At 39.8% G+C, this 20,498-nt stretch overlaps 3 protein-coding genes across 3 annotated transcripts; all 3 read right to left on the bottom strand.

Moving 5' to 3' along the window:
- Positions 1–3,993: 3,993 nt before the first annotated feature.
- LOC131781875 (spondin-2-like) lies at positions 3,994–6,444 on the bottom strand. Its single transcript, XM_059098590.2, has 2 exons — positions 6,026–6,444; positions 3,994–4,832 (listed from the first exon to the last, which is right to left on the bottom strand). Exons 1-2 carry the CDS (start codon positions 6,279–6,281, stop codon positions 4,216–4,218), a joined length of 873 nt encoding a protein of 290 aa, XP_058954573.2. The 5' UTR covers positions 6,282–6,444; the 3' UTR covers positions 3,994–4,215.
- A 3,096-nt stretch (positions 6,445–9,540) lies between these two features.
- On the bottom strand, positions 9,541–11,764 carry LOC131781876 (spondin-2). Its single transcript, XM_059098592.2, has 2 exons — positions 11,359–11,764; positions 9,541–10,378 (listed from the first exon to the last, which is right to left on the bottom strand). The coding sequence occupies exons 1-2, from the start codon at positions 11,759–11,761 to the stop codon at positions 9,864–9,866; spliced, it is 918 nt and encodes a 305-aa protein (XP_058954575.2). The 5' UTR covers positions 11,762–11,764; the 3' UTR covers positions 9,541–9,863.
- Positions 11,765–12,554: 790 nt separating this feature from the next.
- On the bottom strand, positions 12,555–19,621 carry LOC131781878 (uncharacterized). Its single transcript, XM_059098593.2, has 7 exons — positions 19,391–19,621; positions 17,727–18,410; positions 16,892–17,066; positions 15,754–15,857; positions 15,273–15,354; positions 13,981–14,126; positions 12,555–13,361 (listed from the first exon to the last, which is right to left on the bottom strand). Exons 1-7 carry the CDS (start codon positions 19,496–19,498, stop codon positions 13,074–13,076), a joined length of 1,587 nt encoding a protein of 528 aa, XP_058954576.2. The 5' UTR covers positions 19,499–19,621; the 3' UTR covers positions 12,555–13,073.
- Between the last annotated feature and the right edge of the window lie 877 nt (positions 19,622–20,498).

The raw sequence follows: 20,498 nt of genomic DNA, 5'->3' as shown, positions 1-20,498 counted from the left end.
TCTGCTGAGGGCCTAAATATGCCGGTAAGTTCTTTGTTAACGACTCATAGAGAAAGGCGGCTAAGTTTTGTTTGTTCTTTGGGTTTGAGATATATTTTGACCACTGCTTCGGTACTGGCGTGGATCCACTGTGGATGTTGATTTCAAACAAGCTTGATTCTCCTCTCTTGCTGCGTTCCCCTGAGCCTTAATTGAGACAGGCCTATATTGGTCGAAAATTAGGTCTACTCTGGTGTGACTATTCTGAAAGTCATAACCCCTGAAATTGAGGAAGGAAAGCCTACGACATGAATGTTTTGCTGGCAATGTTCAAGAAGGAGCTGGAAAAGATAGGAATTGATGCAGGTAGCTACACAAAGCAGAAGCTGAAAGCACGATTGATGGCTCATTTTAAGGAATGTCTTGTTTTCCATCAGTCACCTCAACAATCCAGACCGGAAATTGTTTTCAGCAGCTTCATCTCCTTAATTGATATTATAAATACAGCAAGCACTACGTCCATTACGTGACGAAACAAACTCTATCAGCATGGATAAGCCAGAGTCAGAAACTTTCAGTTTCCTAGACATCTACACTATAGCTTCCATTATCAGGCGGGAGATGCTGAGATGTGAGGGCATTAACATCAACCCACTTGACATCCGAGATTTACACTTGGATACTGCAAAATCTCTTCTTCCCAAGAGCCTTTATTGGCTTATCAGGTGGATTGTTACTGGAGAACAGTACAGCGACGACTCACCTTCTAGTACAAGGAGTACAACCGATGAGTGGAAGATTGTAATAGCTGGGCAGGATCTTATTAATTGTGCATCACATGCCAGAGTAAAGCTGCCTAAGCACGTAGGTCTCGCTATGACCGTCAAGCACTTAACTGGTTCCAAACAACTGATAACACTTTTAAACAGAATGGGTTACTGTTCTTCCTATGAAGAGATCGAACAAGTGGAGACCAGCTTGGCAAATGAAAGCTTAGCGAGAGCACATGCCAGTGGTGTTGTGATCCCTACTAACATAAGACCTGGTGGAAGCGATCACTGGATTCTGCTCAAAATGTAGTTGCCATGGAGGAAGTTAGTTTCGGAGGCAGGCGTCCTACTTTAACTAATTTTGTTGGGAACGATGTTATTACCTGGTTTCAGTGCGACCAACAGTTTCTATCTGTCCGCATGGATGACTTTTGCTGGATGTTACTCCAATTTGCCATGGCTTGAACCATTCCTTATCTTTCAGAGAAGACAAGGCATTCATTTTTCCTAAAGCAACCGTAACCACTAAAGCTCACTACGTTAAACCACACCAGACAGAGCTCAAGGATATTTAAGGCGGTATATAGCCTTTATAGAACGTTTTGTTGAAAAAAATATTAAATATTTCAAAGAACGTTGAAATAACACTGCAGTCTACTGATATTCATAAAATCTGAATATATATAAGAAAAATGTTCATTAAAATTATATTCTTGTGATATTACTTTTTTACATCTTTTTCATACCACTTTTTCAAAGATTTGACCCGTTTTGAGGGTACTTTTATTCCAGCCTCGTTTCCATGTAAAAAGTGACGGAAGAAAGACCAGCACTAACATTGTCGATTTTCTAGAGTTCTACACTTCCAAATGTTTTTTTTTTAAAGTAATTCGAAAGTACACGACTTCTTTGTATCCTCATATGATGAAAAGCCTGAATAAGTCCTTTACCCTAGTCTCAGCAGGATTTGAAATATGTCAGGATCGACAAAAGAGGCTGCTTTTTGACGAAAAAATAGTCATGTGATAATCACGTGACATGTTGTCGTACCATGTGAACACTCATATTGTAGGTAGGTGCATGCTCATCACTTTTCCAGAAAGGTTTGGGGCACTTTAGCGGAAGAAGATGAAATTTGAGGTCAATTTCTGTTTGAGCCTCGTCTCTATGCTGAGTGCCATGTCATGGTATAAAGCCTCATTTATCTCGTCAGGGGTACCACAATTCGGGACTACATAGTATCTTATCTTAAAGAGCAGGTATTGGTCTATCAGAATCAACTGTCAAACCTTTTCTGTCAGGTGGGTTGAACGAAACCATCTTTTGTTGGGTCTGGCTCCTTGACTATGGGGAGAGTTTTTCAGATTCGGACCGTTAAGGTCCGTTCTGGCTGGTTACCGTCGATTCAGATTAATATATGTACGTTCTTGCGCTCGGCACAAGGGCTGAGGAAAAATGATTTTTTTGGCTAATACTCTTTGGCTTCACTTATTTCGCTACTCTGCATCTCAAATAAGTAACATGAATCACGTTCATGTAATGTAGAATGTGCTACCGCGCCGCGGTGAACCAAACTGCATGCGTTGTGCTCCAAATAAACAGTTTCCAGGTTTTTAGTTTTTAGACCTCAAAAAGACAATTTTTATTTTTAAGATTTAATGATCCGTGCCTTTCCCTCCCTCACTGGAGACGGAATATGACCGGTGGAGGTCTTGGAAAGTAGCTTTTTTCTTCAATCACTCTGCCTTCCACTTGTTCCCACGAGCTGAATACCTGGAACAGGCCAAAGTTTACTGAAGCTTATGTATACTACTATGTATATGCGTCTTTTGCTTGTGTGCATTTGAGGACGATAATTAAATTTTTTTTAGCATGAGGCACGCATGAAGAATAAAAAAGACATTAAAAGAAGACGATGAATGTAATAGAACCACAATCTTAAATATATAAAATCTGTCGGAATCTTTTCGACAAATTACCTCACGGAGATTGTTGAAAACACCACTAATTTCCGGGCCTGTAGATTTCAAACTTTTCTGAAGAAGGATGGCCCCAGATCCCCCAACAAACTCGCGTCCCTGACACTTGTTATCAAGCCCACCCCTCCCCTTCTTCCCCCCCCCCCCTCCATATTCAATTGAAAATAGGCTCCGCCGTCCCTGTAGACATAATCCATTTATAAATGCAGACAAAGAAAAAACAAAACAAAACAAAAAACAGGAAATGACATTGAGGAAACGACTATTTTTCATTGAATTCTTAATGAAAACAAACAGTAGTCTATAATGAAAGGAGTGAAAATGTAGTTCAATTCTTCAAGTGACTGTAGTTATTTACAGAAAATATGCCACGGAATTTCAAAGTTTTATTGACTAGTAAGATGTCTAAGATGGGCAAAACAAGACCGAGAGATAAACACAAATGATGATGACGGATTTATTGGGAGTACTCGCAGTTCTTTTTCTCCAAATATAACTGTTTTCAGATTCATTGTTATTTCTATACTTCGCTAGAAATTCTGGCAGCAAAATTTCTTCAGGGAAAATTGCATTGGAGTGATTTTGTGGAACTCTATTCGTGTGATCGCTGATGTTAAATTGTGGGCTCATGATTGTGGGCTCATGATTGTGGGCTCATGATTGTGGTCAGTTGTTGTCCGAATATCATTTGAATCGGATGGCATTAATTAGATTGAAAATATAGTCGACTCTCGATAACTCGAACCTTCAAGGGAAATTGAAAAAGGTTCGAATTATCGGAAGATACAGGCAGGGTAGTAAAATGTACCCTAAACCAACGCAACCTGGTTTAACAGTTATCAAAGGTAAAATTTGTGGAAAATGACCTGAAGGAAAACGGAAATTGCTTCGAGATATCAAGGTTTCGGAATACCGAGGGTTAAATTGCTAAAATGGCGGAAACTCAGGGGAAATCGATTTTGATTTGAGTTAGCGCGAGATTCAAGTTAGCAACGGTTCGAACTATCGATATCCGAAGTCGCCGTGTAAGCACGATTTACAAGAAAGAGGCGCTACTGCTCAGTTTAAACTCTTTCGACACAAAAAAAAGAGTGTAAAAAAGTGCTTCAGCGATATACTTAGAAAACCAACTACAGCGTATTCTAAGACTTACAGCTGACGTTCAACATTTAACCTAGATCTTTTCAAAAGGTGCAACTCTGCAAATAGATAGTAAGTCTGATGGGCATACGTGGAACGGAGAAATTCATGAAACGATTCCGGAATACTTAAAGAACGTTTTTAATGCAGATAGTCAGCTAGGACCATATAGGTTACGCAAATAGGATTTGGACAACTAACAGCTTGTTCATCCCTGGGATGCGTCAGTTTCTCTCTATGACATCTGGTACACCCTTAATATACTCGTGGGATATCGTTTCCTTATGTTACGTCTGGTAGACCCCTGGGATATCGTCTCTATGTAGTCTCTATCATTAGTTTTTAACTCAAAACAGCCAAGCCAGTATTAAACGAGCGCCTATAAAGAGCAACAGGCCAACCGAATCTTTGCTGGCTGAGTCGTACAGCGCCGTTGTGGTTTGTGAGAGTTTCGTAGTCATGGTACTAGTTGGTTTATACAGAACAGTCGTTGCCGAGCCATCGGTGTAATTCATTACGGTGTTATTCATTTGGCTTTGCGTGAGGTTAAGCCCTTTAAATCGGAATTCTCCCAGGCTTACGATGGGATTTGTGGCTTTAAATGCACCCTCCATGGTGTTAGTGATTCGGAAAATGTCTACGAATGGCACTGTCGCTTGATTGGCGCTGTTAAACTGAAGCCCGCTATCTGTGCCTGAATCATACGGTGGTAACATGGTCACGTTCCAGGTCTCTCGCCACTGGCCATTGTCACAGAGATCATGGCTGTCAATTCCTACGAACCAATCGGGGGATGGAGCGAGCATACTGATAAGAGACACCCTTGAAAAGTTGGAGGTAACCTTGACTTGAATACTGGTCAGTTCATCCACTGCACCAAGCCCAGATCCCGGCAGAATGAGCTGCAAGGCTTTTCCCCCAGAGATTTGAGACTCTATTTCGCCTTTAAGAGTTCCAGTTTGACCTATGAAAAACGTCACAATATTTCAAATCTTTTTTGATCATCATCGAATATCATCTTCATTCACTTTTTGGTGTTGTGAGGCTCCTAAATATTGAATCAGCCAACAGGCGTTAATTCCAAGGGTATTTTTCTTCAGGTAAGGTGCCACTACTTTCCTGTGACATTTCACCACCAGTTTAAGAGAGAAAAATCAACTCTCCCTCACTGTCTCTTGCCATGATTCTCTCCTGACACAGGCACAATGGTCAAGTCATGACAGAGAGGTTACACTCGCAGTTCTGATTAACATCACCAGAAAGCAAGAAGTTAAATTGATTTAGTGCTCCGGTAATAATAGAGATGTGTGCGCTCTGATTGGTTGAGAATTGCGCCATATCTCGCCATAATCATCTCGCGCAAGACGATTGCAGCTGGGGTGCTAAATTTCAAATTGGCTGCCTCGCGTTTTGTCAATGGTACACAAAAAAAAGTGATGCCATGGACGAAAATACAACGCTAAAGAGCCAAAAGATGCTATTCAGTTTGGATTAAAACTTTTCAAAAGAAAGATATGAAGTTTTTGCTGATTTAATCGAGTAACCTGTTAAATTCTAGTGGAAACTGGCTGCTTATCTCGATACGAGTAATCGTAACAATTTTAATAGAATGGTCTTAAAAACAAAACGATTTTTTAAAACAGAATTTGAAAGCACCTGAACAATTATACTGAAACAATTATCCGCCTTAGACTCAATGAATATATATATATCTATATATATTGTTGACTAATACCCTTGGATCCGTCTCGGAGATTATTAAAAAACATTCACCGAGCCTGAGGCGAATAATTGTCAAATATTCTGTAACGCCCTTTAACGTCATGATTTGTAAATTTTTATTCCCAATATTTGTAGACGATCTACATTTTTGACAAAGTAATTATTTCTGGAAATGCGCTTACAGATGAGAAGCTTACAACTGACTAAAGCTAAAACGTAGAGAAAAAAAATCCGCATCGTTCAAACGAACGAAGTAAGATCATACAAAATTTCATTGAACGAACAACATTTCCATTGTCTGGTCGGCCGATCACGGAAGTCGAAGCGTTTTAAATTTTTCGTCGCCAAAAAGTTTTATTTTGTTGTTTAATTTGTGGAAAAAGGGATTTTTGTTCAATGGCTAAAAAAAACCAATTTAAAAGTTCATTTTCTAACCTCTTTCAGCGACCAATTTTACGCCAGAAGAAGCTTTCTGTCCTCTTCGCCACATGATGTAGTCCGCACCGTGAGAGCAACCTATTAAAGGAGAAAAGTGTGCACTGCTTGGAAGGGCTGTATTCGGATGATTTGCTCGGGTCCAAGTAGCTTTCCACGATAATGTGTATGTGGCTGTCCCAGGACATTTAACTGCAGTTGACGAAACTACAACAACGCTAAGAACAGCCAAGAGAGTGCCTATGTGTTGTGCCATCTTCGCCAGAGTGACTTTCGCAGTCGACGCCGAGGACCGTTTATAACTTGCTTCAATTTACAATTATCATCTTAGCCTGACTCCGGTTTTATTTTAAAAGGATGATTAAATTTGAAGAGCACCAGTGACTCAGCAAATCTTAACTTAGAAATGCGTGACATTAAGTGGGAAAGATATTTGCTTTAGAAACATTTCCTTTGTTTACATTTTCAAATTTGCCCACCTTCAGTCTTTGTTTCACGAGCCAATCGTAATAATTTCGTCATGGGAACTAGCGTGTTTGTAATCATAACAACTCGCAGCCGGCTCACGAATGAATTGTTTGTAATCTGACAAGAAGTTCCTTTGACGTATCTGACAAAAACGTTTTTTTATTTTATTATTATTTTTTTTACTTGTTAATTTGACGTCAAAGATACAATTAGGGACATTAAAATCAGCCTCCGTCCGAAAGCTATGATTATAACGTGTTATGAATGGTAAATAATCTCTCCAAGAAGTAAGGTTTTCGCAAAATATTGAACATACTTTGAAATCTCCGGCTTTCTTGAGTTTGAACATTTCTTTCAGTCTCAAAGAAAACACGCTTTTTCCTGTTAGAATTCGTGAATTTCAAACGAACGCGTGGGTGTTCACCACAAGCTGGTGAAAAATCCCAACGTCAGAAAAAAAAAACAAAACAAAACAAAACAAAACAAAACAAAACAAACCCAGAACAACTAACGCAATAAAATATTCACCAGGGCCTTTTAGGGAATAAATTAAAGCTGACATAGACACGCGCACACAAAAATACGTGACAAGATCTATACCAAGAGATGATAAACTGTTTGTAATCTCTTGTCTATACAGAATATAACCAGTAATGTTTCCATATACTGTCGGGCAAGCTTGAATCTTTTTTATAATTTTATAGATATGAACTTACATTTATTTTATTACATTCTATGTCTTTACGATTCCACGGTCAGATTGCATTCATTATTGCTTTTTGTGTTTGAAATGTGACGGTAAAAGTGGAAGCTTGCCGGGATAAAACTAATATCTTACAATACTAATATGAATTATATTCATAACAGAGAATATGTGGTCAGTGAAGTGAAGCGAATCCCATGTTATAAACGTCTACCCAAAGGGACAAGATTGGCCCATCTTGCGTGCTTTTATCCCGCTTTCCTTTTGGGACAATGTCGAAAAAGGAGTTCCAATAGAAATTCGAAATGACTTTGTCAAATAAAAAACGAGCACATTCCATCGCAGTTGGTTTTCCTTTCCAGCGCCCGAAAATCAACAAGTCATTCTTGAGCGCAATCTTTTCGCTAAACGATAGATCCTTTGTTGACCAAGCTTGTTCGGTCAGGATGGCTGGATATCAGCCTTGCTCCTTTTTTCTTCCTATTTCTTTTTGCGCTCTTAACCCTTTCATTCCCAAGATCTAATTAGTAATTCTCCTTACTATCTGCCATACAATTCTTATGATGAAATTAGAAGATCCTCGCAGCTAAGAACACTACTGAAACTAGTAGTTGTAAGTAGGACCTGAAAAAAATTTCAGGCCCGTACGGGATTTGAACCCATGACCTCTGCGATACCGGTGCAGCGCTCTACCAATTGAGCTAACAAGCCAACTGGGAGCTGGTCAATGAATTGGGTACAAATAAACATCCGAGTGAATGAAGATTTTAGATATATGAAAATTCACATATTTGCACTGCGGTGGAAAGATGAAATTAGAAGATCCTCGCAGCTAAGAACACTACTGAAACTAGTAGTTGTAAGTAGGACCTGAAAAAAATTTCAGGCCCGTACGGGATTTGAACCCATGACCTCTGCGATACCGGTGCAGCGCTCTACCAATTGAGCTAACAAGCCAACTGGGAGTTGGTCAATGAATTGGGTACAAATAAACATCCGAGTGAATGAAGATTTTAGATATATGAAAATTCACATATTTGCACTGCGGTGGAAAGATGAAATTAGAAGATCCTCGCAGCTAAGAACACTACTGAAACTAGTAGTTGTAAGTAGGACCTGAAAAAAATTTGTGTGTGCAAATTTGCAGTGCAAATATGTGAATTTTCATATATCTAAAATCTTCATTCACTCGGATGTTTATTTGTACCCAATTCATTGACCAGCTCCCAGTTGGCTTGTTAGCTCAATTGGTAGAGCGCTGCACCGGTATCGCAGAGGTCATGGGTTCAAATCCCGTACGGGCCTGAAATTTTTTTCAGGTCCTACTTACAACTACTAGTTTCAGTAGTGTTCTTAGCTGCGAGGATCTTCTAATTTCATCTTTCCACCGCAGTGCAAATATGTGAATTTTCATATATCTAAAATCTTAATTCTTATGATGTTAGTTCAGCGAATTTGGTATTGGATCAACTTACAATCCTATGATTAATATTCTTCTCTATTCTCATCACCTGCCTGCTTGATATTGTATTGATATTGTAAGGAGAAATTCTGTCTTGGTCACTTATGGGAGTGAAAGGGTTAAGAACCTCAACTTCGTCTCGATCCATAACAACACAAACACACACAAAGACTCAGCCAATTTCCGGCTATTTTGACCTCACACTTTAGACAATAACGCATTTACTGGTCTAGTGATTCCGCTGATGATTAATGACTAAAAACAAAACAACCCCGACGGCGGTAAAAAAAATGACACTGACTGTAGTAATGACACCAGGAAACATTTCTTTGTAGCCTTAGTGTAATACTAGTCTACTTATTTGTTATTTACACATCTTTTAGTAATTCGAAAAAATAATGAGGGGGATAAGTTTATATAGAAACCTTGGTGATATTTCGCTCTAACGAAGGGCTTGCGCTCGGAAAATCAGCTTAAGAAACTCTTTACAGTGGCCAATTTACATTCAGTTATCAACTCAGTTGATAAAACCAAATTATGGCTCGTAACGTAGATGGCTGCCTTCACACGAAAATTCCAACGTCACTTCCCCTGCGGGGAAGGTTTTAGGAAATTGTTATATTCTAATACCAAAATTGAGAAAGGGGTGGGGGAGGTGGGGGGTAGAACCGCTGTTCAAGATCACTTTGACTCTAAGAAGATATTCTAGCATCTCCCTCATTAAACTGTAAAAAAAAAACAAAGCAAAAAAAACTCTCCGAAACATTTATAATACTCTAAGAAGATTTTCTAGCATCTCCCTCATTAAACTGTAAAAAAAAAATTTAAAAAAAAACTCTCCGAAATATTTATCATACCAGGTTTATGTCAGTTCACGCAAGATTCGTTATTGATAGTTTTAATGATAAATGGGTTGTGCGTGCTTGAAAAAATCTGTGAACATTTTTACTTAAATGCGGTGACAAGCATGGAGGAAGATCGAAGGGGAATGAAACTTGCAACGTTTTCCAAAAGAAACCACAGTTACTGAATCAAGTAAAACTTTTCACAGTTGACCAGCCCCAACTTTTCACAGTGAATGGAATCTGCGACTCAAGAAAATGAATCGCATTTGTTTATTTGTTTTCTATTCAGCTCTCTAGCAAAAAGGCCAAAAACTCCACTCCACTAAGACGCGGAAAAAAAAACTTAAATTATTTGGCACCCTAAAACAAAAATGCCAGAATGGAAGCAACAATAACGATCATAAGCGAATTAACACAATCCTTGCCGGCCGAGTTCTCGTTCCCGGAGCTGTCCGTCTCCACTTGAAGCATGAATCGAAACTCCCCCAGGCTTTTGATGGGATCATCGGCCTTAAAAGCACCCTCCATGGTGTGATTGATTCGGAAGATTGGCACAGGTGGCACTGTTGGTTGATCGCCAATAAACGAAGGCTCGCTATCAGTGCCTGAATCATACGGTGGTAACATGGTGACGTCCCAGGTCTTTCGCCATTGGCCATTGTCACAGAGATCATGGCTGTCAATTCCTATGAACCAATCGGGGGATGGAGCGAGCATACTGATCAGAGACACCCTTGAAAAGTTGGAGGTAACCTTGACTGGAATACCGGTCCTTTCCTCTACTGCACCAAGGCCATACCCAGGCAGAATGAGCTGCCACACCTTTCCCGCAGACTTCTGAGCTTCTATTTCGGCTTTGAGTGTTCCAGTTTGACCTTAAAACAAATAAAAACATCAAAGATAAATGATTCGCTGAGATGTATTAATTCACATATGTCTATCAAAACAAAAAATCGTTTGTCTCAAGTTTCACACCATGGATGTATTTCTATGTTTACTACTTGTGAATATACACGACCTATTTAAAAAAAAATGCTAAAAACAAAGAAAACAAAAACATACACGATTAATTTAACACACAAAAAAAATGCTCATAACATGCGAGTTACGAAGCAATTATTTTAACGAGTCCGTAATAGCGAGGAAAAATAGAAGATATGTATGGTGGCCGAGGGCTGCCACTCAGAATTTTAGTTTTTCTAAGATTGAATAGTAAAAAAAAAGAAATCAAAACTGAAAGTAAAATGGAACGTGACTGCAAAAGAAAGGAAAAAGAAAGATTGAAAGTAAAATAAAGTAGAAATCAAATTTAAAGGAAAAATTCATTTCAAAATAAAACTGAAATCCATTGGCAATTCACGTCTATGAGTGACAGCCCTCGGCCACCATGTAAATCCTTAATTGCCCAAGCTTGTTTGGCAAGATGGCTGGATATTAGCCTCGTTCCTTCTTGCGTATTTATGGACCTCGACGCGAAAAAAAAAGAATTTGGTCAATATCCAACCATCTTGACCCACGCTTTGTCTATAACACGTAGACGAAACGGTCGATAACATTTTCATGTACGTCGGGATTTCTTTCACTTGGAAAGTGAATCTTATAATTGCTTCGGCTAAATGAACTTATTCAAAATACTTCTGTTTGCATTATAGGAGCTCAGAGTTTAGGCAAAACAAATGCGAACTTTCGAAATGTCGATCGTATGTCCTTTTTAACTTTTATATTCGCCACCATTGTTAGGACAAGGAGAGGAAATTGTCTTGGTAAGTCTTTCAAAAAACGTTTTGGATCAATATTCGAATAAGATGATCCGTAAAAACCTGAAAAACGACTGCAACAAAGTTCGTTTTCTTACCTAGTTCTGCCACTGATTTAACACCAGCAGAAGCATTCATTCCTCTCCGCCACATTATGTAATCAGATCCATGAGTACAACCGATTAGATTCGAGAAATGTGCACCGCTTGGAAGCGGTGTATTCGGATGATTATCAAGAGTCCATGAGGCCTTCCATGTCAAAGTATAGTTTGCGTTTCCAGGACATTTTGCAGCCATCGAAGAGGCCACCAACACGTTTACAAAGGCTGCGAATATGCTCACACGTTTAGCCATTTTGAAACGAGCTTCCTTTGCAAGTTCGAAGTGGCTTCGCACTTGAGAAGGAGAAAAGCAATAATGACCGCTACAAGCTGATGTCTTCTTATAGAGCTGAGTTCGGATGACTCGGCGAATTCGAAATTGCGTGTGTGCGTGTGTCATAACAAGTCCCTCAGGGGTAATGTTATTCAAATTTGTTCCTCTCTACAAATCAACTTTTATAATTTACACAAAGGGGTCTGACGTATTAAGTACTCAAAATATAATAACAACAACATTGTTGCTACAAAGGAAGTCAGTCTTAAATCAGCTAGCAAAAAAAGAAATCCTTTGGTAGTAGTTCTTTTGTTTCACGGAGTTTGTAACATTAAAATAGAATTGACCTTACAAACTCTCCCCTGAAGATTGCCTCTCTACAAAAGTGTTTGTTATTCATATTTCCCAACCCCCATTAATGTCGTATTTGCTATTGTTTCTTCAGCAGGTAGATTTCTCGAGAGCCATGACTGATGGTGGAGTAATACTGACAATGTCGCATATCGGAAATTCCTGCGCTTCTATTTTCACCGTCAAAAAGTACAAAATTAGTCATGACAGAAAGGCGCTGCATCGGTTAAGTTGTAATATCAACTGAGTCGATAACGTAAATTGGCCACCGAAAAGACTTTAAAAGGTGACGTTTCGAGCGCTCTTCGTCGAAGCAAAGAAGCTGATAAGGGCCTAACGCTCGAAACATCAGCTTTTTAACTCTTAACGAAGCTGACGAGAGGCTAACGCTCGAAACTTCAGCCTTTTAACTCTTTACGGTGGCTAATTTACGTTATCAACTCAGTTAATAATACTAAATTACCCTGTTATACTCTCCTACCGACGCAGCACCACAGATTCTTCGGCGGTTTTTCTAAATACAACAACAGCAAGAAATGGGTTACCAACAGCACCTGATTTACATGTATGAAGGTATAATTACTTTATTTGCAATGGAATGTTTTAAGAATAACTGACGATACCTCTACTATGCTCAAGCTTCCTTTTCCGCCGGGCCAATACGGCTCTCTGGCTGAATTGCTGTTCCCATATCGAGAACCGCCTCTGGGAAAACGGATAATCATACAAATATTTTTCTTTCAGTATTTTCAAGAAAAATGGAATGGATAAGAGGTACCACAGCCCTTTTTAGTATAGCAATGGGACTAAGGACGTACGTGTAATTAACTGAGCTCCATCGGTCGAGATGGTTACAGATTGGTCAAATAATTACATTTTAATTAACCTAGACTAAGTAGATGTAAATAATAATAAACCATGTATAACATTTATCATATGGTATAGATCACAACTAAAAATTTCATTGAGCGGAACAAGGCGAGTGATCCCACTCGGGGTAGTCAATCAGACTCGCTTCCTCTAGGCTTCTCTCGGAGCCCACCACATCAATAAGTTTTACTGATAAAAGTGCGCTCAACTCGGGAAATCAAAGACGACTCTTCTGTTGCTCTTGCTTTCTGAGCAGACGTCGAAGTATTTTTCCACTGGCTGACTTTGGTATTTTTTCTACAAACTCCACCCCACCCCGGAGTTTCTTCTCTGGCGGAACTCTACTGGCCACAAACTGCTTCAGTTCTTCCGACGTTATGTCTCCACGGCGAACCACGAATGCTTTCGGAAGCTCACCCGACACAAGATCGGGAATGCCGATGACTGCCACATCGCTCACGTTTGGGTGGGAAAGTAATAATGCTTCAAGCTCCGCCGGAGGAACCTAAAAGACAAATTGCAAGGCTCACTGTTAGCCACATAAAACACAGCGGTCAAACGTCTGCGCTTGTGCAAATGTTGTATTGACGAGTCAGGCTGGCAGAACCAAGTTGTCTTACAATATCAAGAGTTCTAAACTACCACATGGGCCAGTAAGTCACAGGATATAACCTTTGGTAAAGCGACCCAAAAAAGAGGGGTAAATCAACAGGATACCCGTATTTTAAAAGGCTTTGTGTTCAATAAGTCTCTAGTTTTCCATTGCCCTAGTTTTTTTTCCTCTTGCAGATTTCTATGAGCGTTTAAATCCTATTTCGCTGACTTTGCGAGACAGCTTCGGTAGTTGTTTCTCACGTTTTCATTTGAAATTAGGCGCGGAAGACCAGAATAGATCCCTTCGCGCATGCCCAACGTTTGACCGCTGTGTTGCGATATGGTATCTTTATCGACAACACCGCTGACAAAGAAGTACAGAAGACCAAAAGGAAATACTAGCATCCGGGGGCGGAGATAGTTTGCAAAGGCCAGTGAGAGAATATTCATTCGATTTCAGTTATCGATCATCAGCTATTAACTCAGATACGTTTAAGAATTCTGCACGGAAGAACGGTTGCACAGATTACCTGGAATCCTTTGTACTTAATAAGTTCCTTGAGTCTATCAACAATAAAGAAATAGTCATCTTCATCGTAATGTCCAATGTCTCCGGTGTGAAGCCAGCCATCCGCGTCAATTGTCCTCGCGGTAGCCTCTGGGTTGTTCAAATAACCTAAAGAGATTTTAAATACATCATCATCGGTCTCGATTAAAGCCGGTTGCCGGTGGTCTTAAGCCGCCTATAAGATCTCCGCCTGTCGACGTTTGTTTGGCAGGCGTGTGTAGCGTTTTCCTTTAAGAGACATTTCGTGTTGCTTATTTGTTCCCGGGCTAAGGTTCGCTACGAATTATGGTTAGTCGGTTTTTGTCTCATGACGTGCTTACATCTGGATTAATAAGAAAGTATTTGTTGTGTTATCTGCGGTTATCCGTCGTTTAACCCTTTGATCCCTAAGAGTGACGAGTATCTAATTTCTCCTTAAAATATCTCCCCAAAATCACAGGTTAAGCTCACGAGAATATAGGAAACGATCACTAAGGAGAGTACACATACTAATGTTAGGGTGTAAAGGACTAATCGACCATCACCTCGAGCAGGATCTCGTATTTGGATTTTGCCTTACAGCCCCTTTTCCGGGCACATCTGCCTCTTAACACCATCGGCAGCCGCTCATGGAAAAAGCTTTTTGAAACCTCTGCCTCACTCATTTCTATTGGCAAAAGCAATGGCCGCTTTGCGCAAGAAAAAAAGTTTTCTGTTTAACTTGTGGAAAGAAGCCTCGCACACAGTCCCATCCACAGACTTAGGCTAAGTCTGAGTCTATCGCAGTTCCTTGCGGGTGAAAAGATCTAAGTTATCATGGTCCATTTACCTTCAGAAATGCTAACATAACGAAAAAAAAAAAAAAAAGGTTTTGCACGCTTCTGCCAGTGCTTCTGGCTTTACTAGTGGGGTAGTTGTAGTTGCCGCACAGTCCCCTCCTCTAGCTGCTACAAATTTCCTTGTAAATTGGTTATGAGACTTTGGTGTTAGATCAAAAGAACAACTTCAACCTGATAAGTTTGAGAATGCTCATTACCAGTTTGCTGAATAATGTGTGGATATTTCAGGGAGAAATTAAACGTTAATCACTTCTGGGAACTAAAGGGTTATTTACCCAGAAACTTCTGCAAGCGTAAACGTCTGGTTTTCAGATGCAGAGGGAACTGATAAGGCGTAAGCCAGGTATTCTCAGTTTTAATTTAACAAAAGGTTGTCGAGGTTTCTACCAAAATAATTTTCTCAATGGAAAAGTCTAGGTGTAAATAGCTTCGATACCTTTCATAACAATTGGTCCTTTGATACATATCTCTCCGTCCTGGTTTGGTCCTAGAATCTTGCCACTTCCAGGATCAATAACCTAAGGAATTAAAACCATACTAAATACTATGATCAAATAAAAAAGTGGATAGCGTTGAGGACGCTCTGTGATTGGCTACTCAAACTCCAAAACTCCTTTGCTACTCAGGTGTGAGAAACGTGCACGGGATTTGCACCCGATGATATTGTAATCGTCGTAAGAATAGATGAGCTAAAATCAACTTTTGGTACCATATTATCTCACTGTTTTAGTATATACTAAGACAACTATTCACTTCAGTGTTGGTGACTAGCGGTGGATATTTACCTCGCCGCTTCGTGGCTCGATAAATGTCCACCACTTACCACCCCGCTTCGGTAAATAGTTGTTAATTAGCCAAAAGTTATTAAAAACATCTAATCATGTTATTCAAGTTATTCTAGGCCAATCGGCACACACCTTACATTCCAGATTAGGAAACAGACGCCCTATGGAGCCAACCTTATGTTTTTCTCTGGACCCAAAGCCATGAGATGAACAAGTCAGTTCAGTCATTCCATAACCTACCAAAGAGAGCGATGAGAAAATGGGACGAGGCAAATCTCACAATTACAATAATTTACAAGACACTGATCTCCATATGATGAACAGTAATTATCTAGGGGTTTGTTGATTTGAACGCGGTAAATCGTTTGAAAACTGGAACCGAGGATTTAGGGAGACTCAGGTAGCCAAGGAAAGGCTACCTTATTATATTTAATTTCGCGATTTTGGCGTGACGGTATTTCGCGTGACTTTCAATAAACAAATATGAAAAAGGGCATTAAATTTCGCAATTCAAGTGGTCTAAACTTCATGTCATTTTGCAAAATGTGTTACCTTTTGACGACTGCACGAATCTAGCGATTCAAATGATGAAGAGAATAGCTAGATTCTCTACTCCATATGCGAAATCTTTGTAAATTGACGTCATTTCACGAAGGAAGATACAAGAGAGAACTTATCAGTAAGGTCACTAAAAAATTTGTGTATTTGTCCCTACGTATCCTGTGTGTGTTGTTGTTATTACGCGTCGATCACTTTTTTTCAGTTGTTATTTAGTGAGGAATACGACGGATTCTCGACTGACAAAACTCCACAGAAGATGGACTGAAAAGGAAGAACTTTTGAAGTTGAGCCTGCTAGCCGGACATCGGACAAACAACTACAACCCATAATTCCTTATGACACGATGTCATGTCCTCCAGTGACACGACATGGTTTCATTCACTGCGTAAAGGCTTTAAGGTAACAATCGCGTTGATTTCCTCAGAGTTTTCTTCGCAAAGCGGAATGAAAAGGTAAATAATGCCTTCTAATCCTTCATTTCTTTATTCGAAAGGAATTGACTTTGAAGAATGGATCAAATCACTTTTTTTCTTTGATTTGAATTTTCTATAAGGGATGCAATTTCGCGTGTTTAAATTGCGCGATAATTCTTTTTCGCGGGTCTATAATTACGCAATTTTTTACAATCACGTAAAACGTGAAATACAGGCACTCTCGTCGCTTCAAAGCTCGATCAAAGTGAGGAAAATTAAAACAAAGAAGTGCTGACCTTGACGAACTAATGGCGCACTTGGTATCCTCTTGGTAGCATTCATTTCCAGGTCTCCACCTAGAGGCGCAGCCCCAGAAGATATGACCTTCAGACTTGATAAGTCATATTTGTCTACCATGGGATGTTTGGATAAAAATAGCACCAACGGAGGAACAAGAGGAGCAATTGCCACCTAAAAAAAAGAAAAATTCAAAATATACCATTTAACCCCTAAGAGTGACTAGCCTATAATTTCTCCTTATAATATCAAACATTAAGGTCACAAGAATATTGGAAATAATCGTCAACTAAAGAAATTCTTGATTGTTACGCAAACTCTCCTCGTCAGCACTTTAGGAAATGTAAAACTTTCGCAAGTGCCTACATAAAGGGACGTTGACACGAGCGTTTAAAATTCAACCGCGGAAAGGAAACCAAAACTTCATTTGAATAAAGGGGGTATGTTTCTAAAGAAACTGTGGTGCAGCGTCAGTGGTAGAGTATAACTGGGTAATATTGAGAGTTACAGACAAATATCGAATACAAGGACGAACCGTGGAACAGACATGGAGCGGCTTATAAGATCACTTGCTCCGACTGCCACGCCTCCTACATCGGGGAGACCGGCAGAAACCTCACAACAGGATTGACTGAACACAAGCAAGCGACAATGAAAGGTGATGTCAACAACCACTTTGCTAACCATCATTGACTAACGAACCACACTTTTGAGTGGTACTCTACGCAATGTCTAACCTACAGCACTAACTACTGATTATAAAATAAATAAATAAATAAAAAACTCAATAAGATGAACTCAAGTGTTATTAAGTAGAGTGAGTCAGATACGAACCTTGTAGTCTTGAATGGTGCGAAGAAATATTTCTGGGTCAAATCTTGTAAGGATGACCACCTTGTCACCAGAATAGAGGGCCAGACCCATGACAATAGTAAGGCCGTACGTGTGAAAAAAAGGCAGCACATTTAACCATGTCCTTATTACCGGCGAAGGACCATCTCTAGTCAGCAAACATAATTGCGCTACCTTGTTGTAATGCGTGATGACCACACCCTTAGAAATACCAGTCGTGCCGCTTGAAAAAGGCAAAGAAACTGGATCCTCTTTTGGGTTGATTTTCACGTTGCTAGGGAAAGCTGTCCCATCGTCTAATAGAAGAGACGCAATCGATTCACAACCTTGCGCCTTGCCAATAACTATAACAGAGCGGAGTTCTTTCAATACGCCGGCTCTGAAAGCCCCCTCTGCAAGAGAAGGCATGGTGATGAGGTATTTTGCCCTGGAGCTGGTCAGCTGACGAGCGAGGTCCTGGGGAGAGTACTGTGGATTGATGGTAGTGTTGACACCACCGAGCCGCGCCACGCCATGGAAAATGATTGGATATTCAATCACATTTGGAAGATAAATGGCCATCACATCGCCTTTCTGAAATCCTCTTCTGGCCAAAGCAGAACTAAATCGATGAGTCAAGTCTTTGATTTCATTGTACGAGAGCGATCTTCCGGACTCTCCGTCAACCTGAAAGAGGAGAAACAAAAACCTTATCAGAAGAAGGGAAAGAGTTTAGCGGGTTATTATCAAAGAAAAGAAAAGAAAAAAAAAGAGCTTTGACTCATGGTGGGTGACGTTGCCACACCCTTGTCCCCAGCGCTTCTCTGTTACCTGAAAACGAGACAAACTATGACCTACACCCTAGTCTACATGGGTTGTCCAAATTTGAGTAGAGAGAGGAGAGGAGGGTGAGCGGAGGCGGGGGGGGGGGGGGGAGGATAACCCTTTTGCTGCCTAGAACTCATACCTCAGTCTGTCTAAAAGTCTCTAAAACTTTCAAAAATAGTGGATTCGATAGGAATTGGACCTACTTAAGGAAAATTATCATTTGAGGGAAACAACAGAATACTTACTTAGCTAGCAACAAAGAAAATCTTTGACCGTGAGGTCATCCCCCCTTTTTTCCGTTTAGTGTCAAATGCGTTTGGTGATATTGAGTCGGTCGGTTGGATTGAATAAAAAAAAAATTAAAAGAAAACCCAAAAAAAGAATTACAAGGCTCCAAATAGGAGGCCTGGTACCCCAGCATCATTGCTGTGGAGCTGTGGAAACAACAAAACAAGACATGCACCCAAAATAAATATGGCAGAAACGTTAGTTGATGTTACTGTTGAAAAATTAAGACTACGTAGGAAAAAGGATCCTTGAGCCTGTATATCAAACATGTAAGTCTACGTTCAAGATAACGAATGACTCCAGACTGGGATCTGTGCAAGTATACCGTATAGTAAAATCGACAAATATTTGTAGCGAAATCCTAATCATCCTCTTCCCATGGTCAGTGAGGATGTTATGTCGCAATACTTCATCACAAGCGCGCTGTACTCTGCAACGTACTTGTTCACCGGATTTTTACTGACTTGCGAGCGAAAATCTACTTTTGGAATATGAAATCACGAAAATCGAAAACTTAGAAATGTAATTATTCATCAAAGGAAGAATCTTACAATTGCTGTCCTGTCTCCGTAATTGCCAAACTTTGAGAGAACGAAGTCCGGCCATGATATATTATCAGGAATCTGCAGGTCTGGATACTTGCTTCTCAATACCGACATCCTTGTTCTGATCCTCTTTTCTAACGTATAGGCTATGAATAGTTTCCTATGAAGAATGAGAAAAAAGACTCGTTAACAGTGATACGACCTCGACTGCCAGCTCGTGATCACGAGGAATTAACATAAGTTGTCATAAGGTGTCGTCTTGTCTGTCACGCAAGACGCAAATGTAACGCACGCTTAATTGTTCTTTCGAATGCACAAAGGTGAGCGAATTAAAACAATTTATAAGAAGGAACGATGATCCTCAAAACAGGAAAGGGAATACTGAAAATTTAAAAGCTATACAGCCACTAGTATTGGAAAAAAATAGCATTGAAATTGTATGACCGGGGATATAGCAAATGTTTCGTTTAATAAATAGGCGTTGCCTCGTGTTGACAGATTTATTCGATGACAAGAATCGTGATTGACATTAATTCAATAGATTGATTTAAAAGCGTTAGATTATTATGTTTTAAGTCAGTTTTTCAGCAGAATCGAAGTGAGAAAGAAGTTATTTTGTTATCGTTTTTCTGTCTCTAAATCCGCTTACCTGGAGAATCTGCTAACCCGTAAAGTGAGGCTGTTGTAACGACCCCCCACAAAAGTAAGTTTATATTGAAGTTTTTTAATTTAGTTACAAGATAAAGACTTGATTTGCGTTTGTTCTAATTGCGAATTATAAATGTATTTCTTTTAGATCGAATAATTATTAAAGCTTGGCTTAATATTATACGGTTTGTGGTGGTCATTTGATCCAACCAGTTCCGAGTAAGGAAACAGCAAAGATCTGAGCTGTAAAAAGTTCAGATATATCATTCCATTTCCTCGGATTTTCTCGGCTGAAATAGCTCGTTTCCTGGTGAAACTATTTATAATTACAATTTTTAATGTACATGCAGGCGAAATTAAAGGAGGCATAGGCAGGAGCCCTGTCATAGGTAACTGTTGATGGAGCTTAGAGGATTGGGGAGCCATGAGGCTTTCGAACTAGCCCCTTTTAATTGTGCTATACCGG

Source organism: Pocillopora verrucosa, chromosome 7 (genome assembly GCF_036669915.1).
Source record: "Pocillopora verrucosa isolate sample1 chromosome 7, ASM3666991v2, whole genome shotgun sequence".
In the NCBI taxonomy this organism is placed as follows: domain Eukaryota; kingdom Metazoa; phylum Cnidaria; class Anthozoa; order Scleractinia; family Pocilloporidae; genus Pocillopora; species Pocillopora verrucosa.
This window is presented reverse-complemented; position numbering and strand designations above follow the sequence as displayed.